The sequence below is a fragment of the Microtus pennsylvanicus genome, chromosome 1, assembly GCF_037038515.1.
Source record: "Microtus pennsylvanicus isolate mMicPen1 chromosome 1, mMicPen1.hap1, whole genome shotgun sequence".
NCBI classification, from domain to species: Eukaryota; Metazoa; Chordata; class Mammalia; order Rodentia; family Cricetidae; genus Microtus; species Microtus pennsylvanicus.
The window spans coordinates 30,122,537-30,138,244 of NC_134579.1; the positions used below are offsets into that span (position 1 = coordinate 30,122,537).

At 50.7% G+C, this 15,708-nt stretch overlaps 1 protein-coding gene across 6 annotated transcripts in view; it reads left to right on the top strand.

The window, feature by feature from the left end:
- The window catches only part of Itsn1 (intersectin 1), a 183,453-nt gene that overhangs the window by 144,177 nt on the left and 23,568 nt on the right, over positions 1 to 15,708 (top strand). For all 6 annotated transcript variants that reach the window (XM_075960055.1, XM_075960085.1, XM_075960076.1 and 3 more), the window contains one exon: positions 15,229 to 15,350. In XM_075960055.1, the coding sequence (XP_075816170.1) occupies positions 15,229 to 15,350 (122 nt within the window). The remainder of the gene's footprint in view (positions 1 to 15,228; positions 15,351 to 15,708) is intronic.

Sequence of the window (15,708 nt, forward strand, 5' to 3'; positions counted from 1 at the left end):
TATAAGGAGCTAGTGAGTACCAGACTTGCACATTTCCCCAGGCTGGGGTCACGTCAGCTATGCACTCTTGTGACAGTTACAGAGACAAATCGGCACAGGACACACGGGTGACACGCTAGCCCTGGTGGACACGTGATTGGCGCTATCCTCCTGAACCTCACTCACTGGGCCTCCCTGCCCTTCCTTCACAGTTTTTTCAAGTTGGCAAAACGTTTTGAGGCAGGGGTAATAAATGTCCTGTGTTTTGGGTGCCCTGTTGGGTTCTAGCGAGAGAAACAGTGACAACAAAGTCCATACGAATCTTTATGGGTGTGTGTTACGTTTTGCGGAGTGGGGGTGAACTGTAGCATGTGCAGGCCAGCCAGTGCTTGGGGGAAGGCGCTGCTGCCACAGGGCAGACACGGCCCCCACCAGGAGGGGCAGGGGCAATACTGAAGGAGAGACCAGTGAGCCAGGTGAACTGTTATGGACCTAGATGTCAGAACAGGGAAGACTCGGTGGGAGGTGGGCAAGGCCCTGCCTGTCTCCCATCCAGCCCCTTGTGACAGTGATCAGTCTGCATCCTCACCTCCTCCCCAGGACCTCTTCACTGTCTAAGCAATGCTCCTTCTCCAGTGCTCAGGTTGATGGTGGGATGCCGGTGTTAAGGTGGGTGATGTCTTCGCATTTCACTCCGGTACCCTCTCACGGTGTGTTCCACTAGTCTTTCTCCCAAGTTTGGGGACTGGCACGGGTTTCCTTCCCATCCCTTCCGTTAGCACCGACTGTGAAGAACCCATCTGGCCCTGTGGGTTTTAGGCAGAGGACCACTCCTAGCATCCTGTGGGTCATCCTACAACACAGAGCACAGTTCACATGGCAGAGTGATCAGGTCTCGCATGTTACCAGAACTGAGCAGAGGAACCCTGGTCTCACCCTACTGGCCACTCTGGCTAAAGTTCACTGGGTTGTTCTGACCCACGTGGTCACTCCACACATGGCTACTGAAGTTGCCCTGATAACTACTGCTGAATATGTGTACCCGTTTTGAAGCTCATATCATGTGTGTGCAGCGTAAAACATTTCCCACAATTGCCTTTTATTTTTCAAAACATCTTGATTGTCCCCTATATTCTCTACTTTTAAAGTTGGATTGAACAGTAAAGTATCCCTTGAAGTTTAAAAGTACTAAGTTTGGTGTTTGATTTTTGTTTTTAGGTTTTATTTAATTTTATATTTACTCCGTGTGTGATGAGTGTGTGTGTTTATGTGTATAAAAATCCCTCTGCTGAGTGTGCCACCATGCCCTGCCCAAAACAGCAATTTCATATGACTTAACCCCATATAATGTATCATTTCCTGCCACATGATAGGTTTAAGCACTCAAAGACGCCCATTGTGTGAGCAGCTCAAACAACCATAGAATACACCAGAATCCAGGTTCTTGACACATCTGTAGGAGAAGCCAAGATGTCACCCTAGTTTCTGCTTCCTTTAAATGCAAGCTTCCAGGAGTAGCGCTGCCCTGGTGTTTCCCCGTGTGTGCTGAGACCCAAGGCTGTGGACTTGGGTCTGGGCAGTCTTCACTCAGGCCAATCTAGGAAGCTTACTGCCCAGATAACAATCCCATGGAAAGTTATTTCTGAGCGACAATAAATATTTTATTCCTTTTGACAAAATTACAAATTAATCTGTTTCTTCTTCCTTTTTTTTGACCCCCAAAATACACAAGAGAAATAATTCAGGATGCTATTGACTCTCAGTGTTACCACACACACTCCAGTAAATGCCTAGGAAAATAGAGAATACCTGCTGTCTGGGGGCTGGAGATTTGGCTTGGTGGTTTAGAGCACTGGCTGCTCTCCCAGAGGATCTAGGTTTGATCCCCAACAACCATATGGGGCTCACAGCTGCCATAACTCCAGCCCTAGGGGGTCTGACACAGACACCATGCGCATGTGTGTAGTGGTGCACAACAGACATGTTTTATACAGGAAAAATGCTAACACATAAAACGCTTCAGAAAAAAGAAGAAAAAATATAGAATGCCATTATATGAGGATCTCACTTAGCCACCATTTCCTTGGGCCCTTTTTAAATGAAAACCTGGGAAGAGCTGAGATGGTTTGTCTCTGCCAGTCCATTGCTTCTCATTGTAGGTTCTGTGCTCTGCACTGAAAGCTCCCAGACATGAGAAAAAAAATGCCTGATTTATTAAAACCAAGGCTTTGTTTCTGAGACATGACCATCGTTGGTAAGATCCATGTATGCTGTGTTACAGGGTTCTGTACGAGCGCTACCTAGGAACCAGATGCTACCCACCTGCTCTTCTGTGCCCTCAGGGTCTCTGTGTGTGTGCCGGACGTGCGCATGAGAAAGTGACTTGAATGCATTATCTGTGGCTTGCTAACATACCCTGAACTCGAGTCCAGCTCGAAGCAGATAGAATTGTCTAGAAGATTCTCACGCAGGCTGGCAGCTGCAGTTTTCACATCTGCTTGACTCATCATCTTGCAGGGCACACACTTCCTCAGCGTAGCCACATCTGCTTAGGCTGACCGCTCCTTTCTCCCGAGTTCTCCAAAGCCAGGACAGGAGACGCTTGTGACCTCCCAGAGGGCATGAGGAAGTTGTGTGCTCCTGAGGCCTTTGCTCCCCCTCCCCATGCCCATGCTGCTCCCTGTCCCACTTGCACACCCAGCCAGGCCATACCAGAGGAGCCAAGGACACGAGGTGGCAGTGAGAGACAGATGTCCCCTGAAGAGTATTTGACAGTGCTGAGATCTTAGAATCTTGGACACAAGCCCTTCACTTGACAGTGGATACTGAGGGTCTAGGGGTACCCTCTAAGCATCTGCCCATCCCAGTGCCGGGTTTACCTCCTTCTCATCCCTGTCTGTTATGGAGCCCTGCCTCCTGCAGCACCTGCTCAGAATTATTGATGGCTGTCACTTTGGAAGATAAGAGCTGGCCCCTTTCCTTCCTGCAGTTCTCCTACCTCTGGGAATGATGAGAATCCCACACATCGTCACGCATTCATTGCCCATGCTCCACACTGGACTACCTCAGCCTTAGGCCCTTTTTGACTGCAGCCCAGTTTCCCAAAGACGCCAGGCCTGTCCCAGATGCCCTCGCTCTGGGCCACTGTGGCTTCTAAATTTTCATTCCTGGCCACAGCCTGAAGACCATGGTGCGGAATACAGACAGTTTAATCTACTAGCTGACTCTGGGGAAATCGGCACAGCTGTACCCTTGGACGTTGGTAGCATTGAAGGTATTCTAGGATGGCCATTTAGAGCACGGGTTTGGATCCCAGCTCTGCTACTCTACACTCTTTGTGGTCTTGGGATGTTATTGAAGCTCTTTGGGCTTCACCAGTGAGTGACTGACCACCCAGTACGTAAGAAAGGAGTCGTTTGTGGGGGACGAATGATTTCTGCATGCTCAGTGAGTCTTCTGGCTTCAATCTGTGGCTTCCTGCTTGCTTTTTAACCCCCTGCCCCCCACACACAACTACTTTCCCAGATGAGAGATTGCAGAGAGAATGACAGCCCCCCTGACCCCCTGCAACCTTGGGAATAAATCACAGTCCCTACCTTCCGGCCACGGAAGCCTTTTGGAGCTTCTGTCCCACAGGTGTGACCCGTGCTGACACTATCTCATGCCAGCATCTCCCCGCATATCGCTGGTGCCAACTGCCTCTTTGACACGGGTGACCGTGGGGTGCCCAGCCAGGGCCATGGAATGTACAAGGCTTTAAAATACCACAACCATGGACGGTTGGCAGGCCCATGCAGGGTTCCACAATAAACCTGGACAAATGTCACTGGGTCCTGTATTTCTCATCACTGCCTTTCTTGGCCTTGTAGTCTCCTGCCAGCAAAGAATGGAACGTTTGCCCCTTGCTCCCGCTAGACATGCCAGCCACTTTTTTTTTTAAGTAGCTGTACTGTTTCACTAGAGCCTTGTGCTCCCAAGAGCAGCTGCGCCAGAACACTTAGAGCTCCCAGAAACACACTGCCCTGAACCCTGCTGCGTGTACCTAGAACACTTAGAGCTCCCAGAAACACACTGCCCTGAACCCTGCTGCGTGTACCTAGAACACTTAGGGCTCCCGGAAACACACTGCCCTGAACCCTGCTGCGTGTACCTAGAACACTTAGGGCTCCCGGAAACACACTGCCCCTGTGCCCTGCTGCGTGTACCCAGAACACTTACGGCTCCCAGAAACACATCGCCCCTGCACCCTGCTGCGTGTACCCAGACAAGAAGGGGACCTTGGCGGCCTCTGCTCTGCTGAACCAGAGCAGGAGACTGGCCGCAGCCAAGCAGGCAAAGCCAAGCAGGGATCTTTGCTCTCTGGAGCATTGCCTTGGAATCCCACAGCCCCATGGGAAGCCTTACATAGCTATACCTCCCTCAGTAACCAACCCCCACCGACTGTCTAGTGTCAGTCACTAGACTGACCCTAGACCCTCACCCCAGCCCATCTTCAAGAGACAGAAGAAAATCTTCCACTGCCCTTCCCTTCCTCTTGCTGGAACAAAGGCTTCAGAGGGCTACCCTGCCTCAGTTTCCCTTCTCCTGTTGCTCCCCCCAACACACACGCGCGCGCGCGCATACACACACACACACACAGAGAGGAGTATGGCCCCTGACTGGTGATAAGGCTGTGGGCATTGGAACACAGGCAGGTGTGGTGCCTGCTTTTGAACCTGTAGGAGTAGGAGGAGACACCAGCAGATGGAACGGTAGAGTCAGACCAGCTCACAGGACATAGTGTGACCCAAGGCCAGTGCTGTAGTGCAGGGAACCCCGGGAGTCTCATCCCTGGCTGCAGTCAGAAGACCATGGTCTTAGACACACATTAATCTCATCGTGGACTGCCAACCTGAAAACCTTTCTGGCGCTAAGGGTCAGAACCCACATCTGTGCCCTCTGGCAGCGTCCTGGGCATGCACCGGAGAACTGATGGGGCATGGATGTGGAACTGAACTGTGCCATATTCAGAGAGCTCAAACCCCCATGGGCACGGTCTGCTCCCTAGGGCTCCCATGTGCCAACTTCTAGTTAGGAGCTGGAACAGGGTGTTTGGGTCCATAGAGCCTTCAGTTACCCTATCTGTCCCGTCTAAACCAGCCCCAAATCTTCCTTTGCCCCCATATCCTACACACACCCTTACTGGAATTCTGGCTTCAAGTTTAAGTCATTGGTGCACCCCAGTAACACATCATGTCCCCCCTTGTTCCCCCTTTCCTGCTCTCTGCCGTCCTCCCCACCGTTGTTACCTTGCCATGAAGTTCTTTCATACATGACAAGGAGACCAGGAGGCTGATACACACACACACACACACACACACACACACACACACACACACACACACACGTGGACACTGGGTAAGTCACTCACACGTTCTGTCACTGTGACAGGGCCCTAAGGAGGAACTCACAAGGAAGAAAGTCTTGTTTTGGCCAGAGATTTAGCATTCTCATCTACGGAGAATTCAGCTTACTCCGTGGCTGTGGGCCTTTGGTGAGGCCGAACACAGTGCGAGGCAGCAGGACAGTTTGCAGGGCTGGGTCTCTTACCTCATCAAGGCTTAGAAACAGAAAGAGGTCAGGGACCAGACACCTGCCAAAGGCATGCCCCTTGTCATCCTCCTCTGACCAAGCCACCGTCTAAGTCTCCAGCGTCTAGAAAATGCTACTAGATGACGTCCGTGAGTCGAGCAATGGCCAGTTCCCTCTTGGGGATTGGGCACACATGAACCTTTGGTGTGTGTGTGGGGGGGGGGGGTTTCTGCAGACTGTAAGACAGACTCATCTTCTTCATTATCCTGAGTCCTCTGAGGGCGGGGCCAGCCTAGTGTCTCCAGATTTTCACGTCAGGAACTCCACGAAGAGTCTGTTGTGAGATGTATGCCTGTAATCCCAGCCCTCGGAGGGCTGAGACAGGAGGATTACGATGGGGGTGGTGGGTCAGTCTGGGATACATAATTAAATGCTGTCAGAAGTAAATAAATTGGGCTGGGAACGTAGTTCAGTTGGTGGCGTGTTTCCCCAGCGTGCATGCAGCCCTGGGATTCATTCTCATCACCACATAAGCAGGCGTGGTCATCACACCTGGAGTCTCAGCATTTGGGAGGCGGAGACAGAGGCGTGAGAAGGTCAGGTTCACCCTCAGCCTAGGGAAGCCTAGGCCATCCTGATATACATAAGACTTTATCTTAAAAGAAAGAAAATGAAGTTAAATAATAATAATAAATCTGCAGAGAGTTAGTTAGGGGTGTGGCTCGGTGGTAAAAACATATGCTTAACATGGATGGAACCCTGGATTCTCTCCCCAGAACCACAAAAGGGAGAGAGTCATCACAGGACAAACACCGTCAAGAGCGATGGTGCTCCCCTCGTAAAGCTGGCCTGCTGTGGGGTCCCCATCTCTTTCTGGCTGTAAGCTACAGTCTGTTTAGCACACTAACATCTCCCATCAGCCCTCACTCTTGGGGACTGTGAAGGAGGTGTCGGGTGTTGGTGGCAGTTCATGTTTGCCTCGAGCATCGGCCTCCCTCCCCAGCCGGGCCATGGGTGTACCGTCTTGTTCATTCTCTCGCCATGTGTGGCAGAGAACCCAGCATAAAGCCTACGCTGGGGACGGTGGCGTGGTTGAAGAAAGTTACTGTTTATGAAAAGGCTCCAAAACAGGACGCATGCTTCATAATCACTTAACTAGGCTACACACTTACCACTTGGTCCCATGCATATGTGGTATCTAGTCTTCCCCCAAGAGTGTGGTGGCCTCACAGAAGCAACCTTGGGTAGGACCTGCAGCCGCTCAGACAAACAGAAAGTCTCTTAGGTTGGAAGCATTTCTTGTGTTCCAAAGGAGCCAGTTTGTCAGGGCCCAGGGTGTTGCCAGGTCCTTCTGAAGGACCTTAGGGTGGTGCAGTATACCTCCCCATCACACAGCCTTCACAGTGTCCTGTGGGCTGGTGAGCCAGGCTCTTTTATTTAGATTTACTTTTATTTATGTGTATGTGCGTATGAGATGTATATGTGAATAGTACCAGTGGAGGCCAGAAGAAGGCGTTGGAGCCCCTGGAGCTGGCGTTACAGGTGTTTGTGAGCCACCGATTGGGATTGCTGGGAGCCAAACTGACTGGGCAGGAAGCGCTCAGCTTCTGAGCCACCTCTCCATCCTGAGCAGCTGCATCCAGCTCCTGAGAGCCTGAGCTTCAAGGCCAAGCTTGTCTTCAAGTAGACCTTCTAGGAAGTGCGGGAGGAAAGATGGCGGGCTCCCTGGGAACACATGTGGCTCTTTTCATCATCCTGTTTCTAGAGAGCATTTCTGATAGTGGGAATAGCCACGCCTTTCTGGACTCCACACTCCCATCCATCCAATAAGGGTCTATTCCAATAGTCTGGCCTCACACGCACCTCCAGAGGCCCCGAGAACAGACCATCAGGGCTTCAGTGGGCTCTGGGTGTAGATGGCCTTTCAGGGACAGTGTTCTCTCCTCGAAGCAGGCACTGGATAACCGCTCAGGAGGCCAGCCGTGAGCTGGCTTGAGCTGAAGGACTGTGGAAGCCCTGGGTTCCATGCACTGGGACAGCTGTGGTTTCCAGTTCTTGTTCCTTCCCACACTGGTATCCAGACCATCTTTTCTCTCGAGAGTGGGAAGTTTTCTCTGCCTGACACGAGAATCACTCAGAGCCTTACAAGGGAAGGACACGGGTCTCCTTTGGAGAGTTAGACATACTTGATGTCTCAACAGTGTCAGCCGGGACCCTGGCAGTTTCCAAGCTCCTTGGATGACTTCGGTGCCACCATACTAGAGGACTGCCACTCTTCCTTCCTGCCACCAAGATCTTCCTGAAATACAGCCCAAACCTAGCTCTGCCCTGAGCGTGTGTCCCTTCTGACATGGTCTGAACTGTGCCTCCCAGTGTTCATGGGTGAAAGCCCTAACCTTGGAGATCCCAGGATGTGGCTAAATTTGGAGTTAGTGTCTTCAAAGATGTATTTAAATAGTACAGTGAGGCCGTCAGAGTGGATCCTACTCCAATATGACAAGTGTCCTTTTAAGAAGAAACCATATGTAGATAGACATCATGGTTTTCCAGGCACAAAGGCAAGGTCCTGTAGGACACGAGAAGAAGACACGGTTGTAAGCCCAGGAGAGACGAACCCTGCCAACATCTTGGCCTGCTTTTGGACTCCAGGCTCCAGAGCTATGCGAGAGTAAACTTCTATTTTTAAAGCTATGCTGTCTGTGTGTCCTAGCCATCAGGTCACACAAAAACACCCCCTGTCCAGCAAGGCGAAAACAGAACGGTTAAGAACGTGGATTCTGGTCCTACTTTGTTTGCTGTGTCTTAACCAAAGCTACCGACTTACTTGTCTTCACCGTGCCTCCGTTCCCTCATCGGCTCGTTGTGGGTCTTCCTAGCTACACCACAGGGTTGTTGGCGAGGAACTGAGTCAACACATGCTCAGTGCTCAGCTTGTTGGCGAGGAACTGAGTCAACACATGCGCAGTACACAAGCTCGTTGGCAAGATCTGAGTAGAGACAGGCGCAGTGTCCGAAGTGTCTAGTTTAGCATTGCTATGTGCCCCACCCAACGTCTTCTCTCTTCCACACCTGTTCCTCCAGCTCCACGCACCCAACTCCGACTCTCCATGCTCCCACCATCCTTTGTCCATGATGTCTTAGTGCAGGATACTGTAACAAAATACCTCAGGGTGGCTAAGTTATAAATCCTTTTTATCATCATAGTTCTTGAGGCTCAGATGTCCAAGATCCAGGGCATGCATCTGGTGGAGCCTCCCCAATGCATCACCCCATTCCAGGAGGGTGGAAGGATTAAAGGTCACACTCAAGGGAGCAGCATGTCTGCTTCATGTTTATAACTGGATCCAACTCCTTAGATAACAACATTATTTTTATTCATGTGGATAATCAATCACCCCTAGTGACCCCCTAAAGTACCCTATCTCCACAGGATGGTATGTGAACATTGAAAGACATGTGAACCATAACAAAGTCCAAAGTCCAACTCCAATTCCTCCTCTTCAAAATCTTCCCAGACCCCTCTGGTCATACTGCTGCCTTCCTCAAATCCCAATTTAAAAAACAAGCAAATAACAACAACAAACAACAACAACAAAAAACAACCATGTCCCACAGTGCTGCTGTAACATTTCATCTGCCTTGCAAACCTGAAGGGTTTATTTACAGCCATTGCTAAGGAAGCCAAAAATCCTGCAGGACAGGCCACACCAAAAGTGAGTGCCCAGACAGCGAGAAAGCATGCACAGAGACACGGATACAGCTGAGAAGGGAACATGCAGACTGTAAAGGAAGGACTGTGGTGCCTGTGCCAGGAGTCCAGCATCAGACAGAAAGCCAGCGTGACCTGCTGCTAACCACATTCCTAGCCACTGCAGAGCGGGAGGTGGACTCTCTCTGGAAGGAATTCCATTTCTACTACTTCTCCGTGTTCATTAAACTACTTGGCAAGCCAGGTAGACCAGATGGCCTCCTTGGAAGACGATGGAGCTGATTTGGAGAATATGTAGTTTTTGGGGGTTTTTTTTTTTTTGAGTTTCTGGGTTTGTAACCAAGTGAGGAGGCTGAATGAACATGCCCAGAGGGACCCAGCTACGCAACTCAGTGGGTTCCCTAAAATAGGAATACCTGGGCTCAGTGCACAGGATTTTTGATGCCATTGGTGGCATCTTCAACAGCTCACCACAGGCCTCTCACTAGCTCCTACTTTCTTATCAATATCAGAATCAAAAATCTGAAACTCTCCTGTCCTGGGGACTGATGCCAGCTCACAGCCTGCCCTTCTAGAGGCTTCTGTGAGTCAACAAGGGCAGAGGCCAGTCTAGAATGCCTGGGCCTCCAGAAGACAAGGACCCAGATGCCTCCTCATCACTGACCTCAGCTCCAAGCACAGATGCTGCAGGAAGTTCACTGCAGGCCGGGAGGATTCCCACAGCAGCTGTGGTGCAGACAAAACCAGAGACCGCGGAAAGGGCTTCATCTGCTTTTCTTACAGGACAAGCCACCCCACCTGCCACTCTGCCTTGGACGCTGAGTGGTTCATAATAGAATCAGTTATCCTAGGAGGATCAAGTGCAGCCTGGTGGGGACGGGAAAGGTGTCGCTCAAATGGCAAGAGACTGAAGCCTGGCAGAGCCCACTCTAGCGACTCCTGCAGTACAGACAGGAGCTCAGGCATCCAAGTCACACATGTGAGTGACACAGACCTACTTAGCAAGGGCATTCGGGCTGAATGTCTCCAGACCACCGTGCTGTCTTTCTCTTGAGATGAACACCATCATTGGGGCCTCCCCATCACTCTCCTGGCCTCTCCTCATTGTGTCTCCGGTTCTGTTCTGGTATGGCTACCCCTATACCACGCATGGCCTTCTCTCCTTCCACAGGTGTCTGTGTTTCCTCGCTGCTTTTACAGCGCTGTTGGCTGGCCTGTTCTTCGTGTGTGTGAGTGTGAATGCATGAGCGTGTGACGCCCAGCAGTCAACCTCAAGTATTGCTCCTCAGGAGCTCGCCAACCTGGTTTTTGAGATACTGCATCTTAGGGACACCCAGGACTTGTCATGTGCTAAGTCAGGCTGATTGGCCAGTGAACCCCATGAATCTGGCCATTTCTGTGCTCCACTGCCTCCCCCAGTACTGGGATTTCAGTACAAACCACCATGCCTGGCTTTTTACTATATGTTCTAAGGATCGAACCCAGATCTGAGCAAGGCAAACACTTCACCAATGGGACCATGTCCCACTCTTACAAATACTATTTTTAATTTACATTTCCTGTGGAGTCTCCCCTAAACTCCTGAGTTTCCCTGAGGACAAGGATGGTATCTGCTTACCTCTGTGTCCCTTCAACTTTCTGGGAACTTAATAAATATTTATTGACCAGCTTATTACTATATTTCTTGGCTCCTTCATAACAGAAATAAGGTCTGTTTATTTCCTTAGCTCAATGTTTAGCCCGCTGTGGGGGCTAATTTGGGTTTCAAAACTGTACTGAAGAGAGGAGGGAGGGTCTTCCATTTTTTTGTGCTAAGTACTTCTGTATCCTTTGAAATTCCACAAGATCTGTGAGCATGTGTATTGGCTGTCATAGAAAGGATCCCAGTCCCACTGGTCACAGGAGTGATGGTCATCATATCCCCCTTGGACCCATGTGGGTCCCAGTCTCTGGACCTTCGATGTCACAGCCCTGTCCCTTTCATAAGTGTTATAAGAAAACAGTATAAACTTGGGAGCCTACATTAGGAATTTCCTGTGGGTTTAATGAAGGCTGTTTTTTAACTGCTTGGAGTTTTTGCAATATTATTTCAGCTGTGAACCAATTTTGGTTTTGAGACACCCTTCATCCCTACTCGACGGCCATAGAAAATCATTCACTATACTTTCACCCCTAATCTTTCCCTCAGCCAGGGGTCAACAAACTGTGTGTATCTTGGTACCCAAGGGAGAGAAGGCCACACCCTCTACCCCCTAAAGAAAAGTTTTAATTTGAAATGGCTTTTCCACTTGTCTGGCTTTGCATAATGAAGGTTTTCAAACTCCTTGTTTTTCTAAATATTAAGTTTTCAAAGGGAGGGTATTTTTGGGTTTAAAATTCCTTTTTCAAGTCTTTCATGGTTCTCTGGGTCTGGAATTCAACCTTCCCAGTATCCCATGGGTCAGTTTAGTGACCAAAAATCCATCTCAAGTCAGTGTGGTTGCTGCATGGTGTAGAGAGAAACCTACTCCCAAATTCTTTGCTGTTGATTGTGTTCTGGGTCCAGAGGCCAGCGTGCTCATTCCACATTTCCAGGAAGGCTGGAGTTAGACTTGCATGGAGTGGGACAGTGGAGGTCATAGCCCAGCTACAGCAGCATCCCCAGGCGCTCAGTTCTGGCTTGGATGCTGGAGATGTGTAGGTCTGAGGCTGGTCTTCCAGAGCAAGGTGGACAACAGCCCCCAAGTGCACTCAGAGCTGGCACTAAGCCAGGTGTCCCTGCACCTTCCACTCTTCTCCCAAACTTATGCCCAGAGGAGCTTCTAGAATCCAAAAGAAGCAGGCATCTCTCCCAACAGGACCTCATTTTGGTTTGTTGGTCACTTTTTGTCTTCTGGTCATGGTACTTGCCTGTTGTAGAAAGTAGTTAGCGTTTCTCAATGGGATCTACTGGCAAGTGATGTGTATTCTCTGTCCTGTGTTTTAGTACATTTAGTTAGTCCTGGGCCAGCCTGCCAAATGCCAGCCATTGCTTTCTTGTTTGAACAAGAATACACTCAGTCTTCTGGGTAGAACATAGTAACCTGACCTGGTGTGCTAGAAGGGTGGTATTAGTTTGGTGGGGCAGTACCATCTTCAATCTGAGGGGTGGGGGAGCAGTACCACCTTCAATCTGGGGGGGCAGTACCATCTTCAGCCTGGGGGTGGGTAGTACCACCTTCAGCCTGGGGGTCCGGCACTACCTGGGAAGGGGGAGGAACAGTAATGCCACCTTCAGCTTCAGCCTGGGGGGCATTACCATGTTTGAGGAATTCTTCACTGGAGTAGGAAACAACACTGTGTTCAGTTTTGAACCATTGAATCCACAAGGTCTGGAAAATAAGCACCTTGCTTTCATCCTGAATTCCCGGCATGCAGCATAGCTGGTCCCAAAGTCAGGGTAGAGATCACAAAATTGCCAAATGAAGGAATGTTTGTGTGTGTGTGTGTGTGTGTGTGTGTGTGTTTATTTTGTTTTGTTGTTGAGACAGGGTCTCACTAGGTAGTCCTGGCTGTCCAGGAATTCATCTTCCTCTGCTCTCTAAATGCTGGGATTAAAGGTATGCACCACCAAGAACAGTTTGCAAACAGGCTTTTGAACTCAATAAAATTGTGTGCAAAGTGGGTGTGTGTGTTTCACGTGGTACGTAATGGTTTGCTGGGTACAAGCCCAGAGCGCCCATGAGATCTCACCAAGGGAACTGTGATCTAAAGGGACATTTGTGGGACTTGTCTGGCCACTGCTGATGTCTGTGCTGCAGACAGTTCGGTACAGTGCCGAGTGAACTTAAACCACGGTATATGCGAGAATTCCAACAGCCCTGTGGACAGCAAGGCCCTGGAAGCACCAGGAGGCTGCATCCAAGAGAGGCCCAGCCCCAAATGCATGACTCAGCCATGGAACAAGAAATGGCCTGAGTCCTGGGCCCTTGTATTCACTCTTAGGACAGTGGGTAAAGACAGGACAGGGACTGGAAATGCCTCCCCACGGCTCAAAGTGTTCCCTAGGTGATTCCCCCAAGAAAAGTTATAGAGCAGAGAAACCTAGGGGAAGAGGAGTTTCTCTGCTTCCAACAATCCAGGGCTCACCCAGCTGCTGGGGACACTCACTGGGAAGCTTTGCTAATACTGATATTTCCAGAAGACAGCAGCACCCCAGGCAGGCAGAAGAGCTGAGTCACAGGGGTGGTTAGCAGGAGGCCTAAGTTCAGAGTCACACTCACCTTGCCACTCTGAGGTCCAGCTCGGCCGCCCACAGCGGTTGGGTAAAGTCCAGGATGGAAAGGCGTGGAGAGTGTCTCTGTAATGATAGCTTCCTCCTGCTGGTTTCCTGGCACCACCTTTGGCTGCCCTGCTGTTCTGTCCCAATGAGAAACTACAGCAGGCAGAAAGGGCGATTGGCCAGGGGAGGGAGGAGAATCAAGGACTGTAACCCTAAGAGGTAATGTCTGGCGCAGAAAAACAGTTCACCACGAAGTTCATCATCCAGACGGATGGTTCTATTCACAGAAGCTTCCAGCATCTACATGTAGACTCTGTCAGTCCTGAAGCCTAAATAAACCCCCTGCCGGGAGTTGTTGGTAATCCCTAGCAGCCTCCTCAAACCTGAAGACTCACTAGAGGGCTTATTAAATCGAAGTGCCCTGGTCCGCTCCCCCAGATAGTCTATTTGGCAAAGTTCTGGTCATTTATTTCCAGGTTCTGCCAGGGTGGTTGGTGGTGGAGGGATCACACATAGCTGGTTTCCGAGCGAGGAATGCACAGTGTTCTATCGCGCCCCCTTGTGGCAAGTGGTAGGAAGGATGGGAAATGAAAGTTAGGGGGACTCAGCCCCACCCACGCACCCCCCACTCACCATCCCCAGTTCTCAGAGTATGTATTTTACCAATTCAAGTTCTGTGATTAAATAAAGACAGTAATAAAAAGTATATGATGTGTGGGCACATTTTCATGTATAAAAAGGTGGGCCCCGCTCACTACTGAGAGTGGGTGCTGCCGAGGCCCGGAATGGGCGGTACTGATACAAAGGCCCCATGTGAACAGAACTCCAAATAACAAGCTGAGCGAACACAGTTGAGGGCTGGCCTGTCTCGGGGCAGCCTTGGCCTCTGCAAAGGCAGGGTGGGACTGTCCTGGGAGCTGTCTGCGGCTGGCAGGACTTTCCACGGTGCCTGAGGCTTGCTGCTCACCTTCCATGGATACACTACTGAGACCTTGCCTCGAGGGAGAGTCTCCTGGTCCTGTCTGGATGCAACTACCTGGTCCTCATGTTCACCAGGAGCCTCTGCACAGTTACCGCAGCCTCCAAAAGCCGGCCTCGGGATAACGGCGTGCCCTCCTTCAGCTTGGTGTGGACAATGGGGTCTTAGCGCACACAGCCTCCTCTGGACCCACCCGGAAGGGCTTGGACCCGGCTCCTTATCACTGCGGAGGGGAAGGACCTCTCTGAGCTTTGGTTTCCTTGTCTGTGCCCAAAACTGACTCTGGAAATTTAGAGAGCCTCTCAAAGCAGGGGTCAGCGCCAAGCTCCTGGCACAATCCCTGGGGTGGAAGCCTTGGCTGGGGGTTAGCAGGTCATTTAACCCTTGCCATGGTTCTGATGGAGCGTGAGTGTGCATCCCATGTGTGTGACCACAAACTGGGAGGCTTCAGAAGAGTGGAATTTATCCCTCTTACAGTCCCGGGGCAGGAAGTCTGAATGAAGTCAGTGGGTGGGACGGCTTCTCCTGAAAACTGTGCTGCGCTTTTCTCTTTCGCTGCTAGACTTGACCGCGACCTGCGGAAATCTCTGCTCGTGTTACTCAGTTCTCTACAGCTCAACACGCAACCCGGAGCTGATGAGGCCGTGCCACCCACCAGCCGCAGTCCCAGGGACCTCGGGCGTCTTCTCTGTGGAGCTGTAGGCTTTCACAGCCCTGCACTCAGTTTTCCTAAATGGTTATGTCTTCCAGGGTGCTCAGACTTACACCTCTTAGATATGCTGACCCCGACTGAGAGGAAACGACAAGGCTACATCCATGAACTCATTGTCACAGAGGAGAACTATGTGAATGACCTGCAGTTGGTCACGGAGGTACCAGCAGCCCTGGAAAGCTGGGGATAGCTGGGGGTGGCCCTGCAGTGGGGGCTGGGAAAGAGGTGGAGGCCCTGCTGAGGAGGTTTGTGTCCTGACTCTGAGCCTGGGGCAATCTCTTGTATACAAGGGATAGCTGAACAGCAAATGAAACAGGTCTTACCCAGGAGGCAAGATGGTCACATTTTTCCATAAAGCTACCCTGTGAGTCAGAGAGACCCAGGGCCAATGCTAGGAGCACACAGATCCCAAACTAATAGAGGATGGGTGTGGTTTGTAACGGAGGACTCTTGGCTCCAGTCAGAGAAGTTGCAGCTTGGCCACCAATTGATTGATGTCATCAAGTCATATGACATCC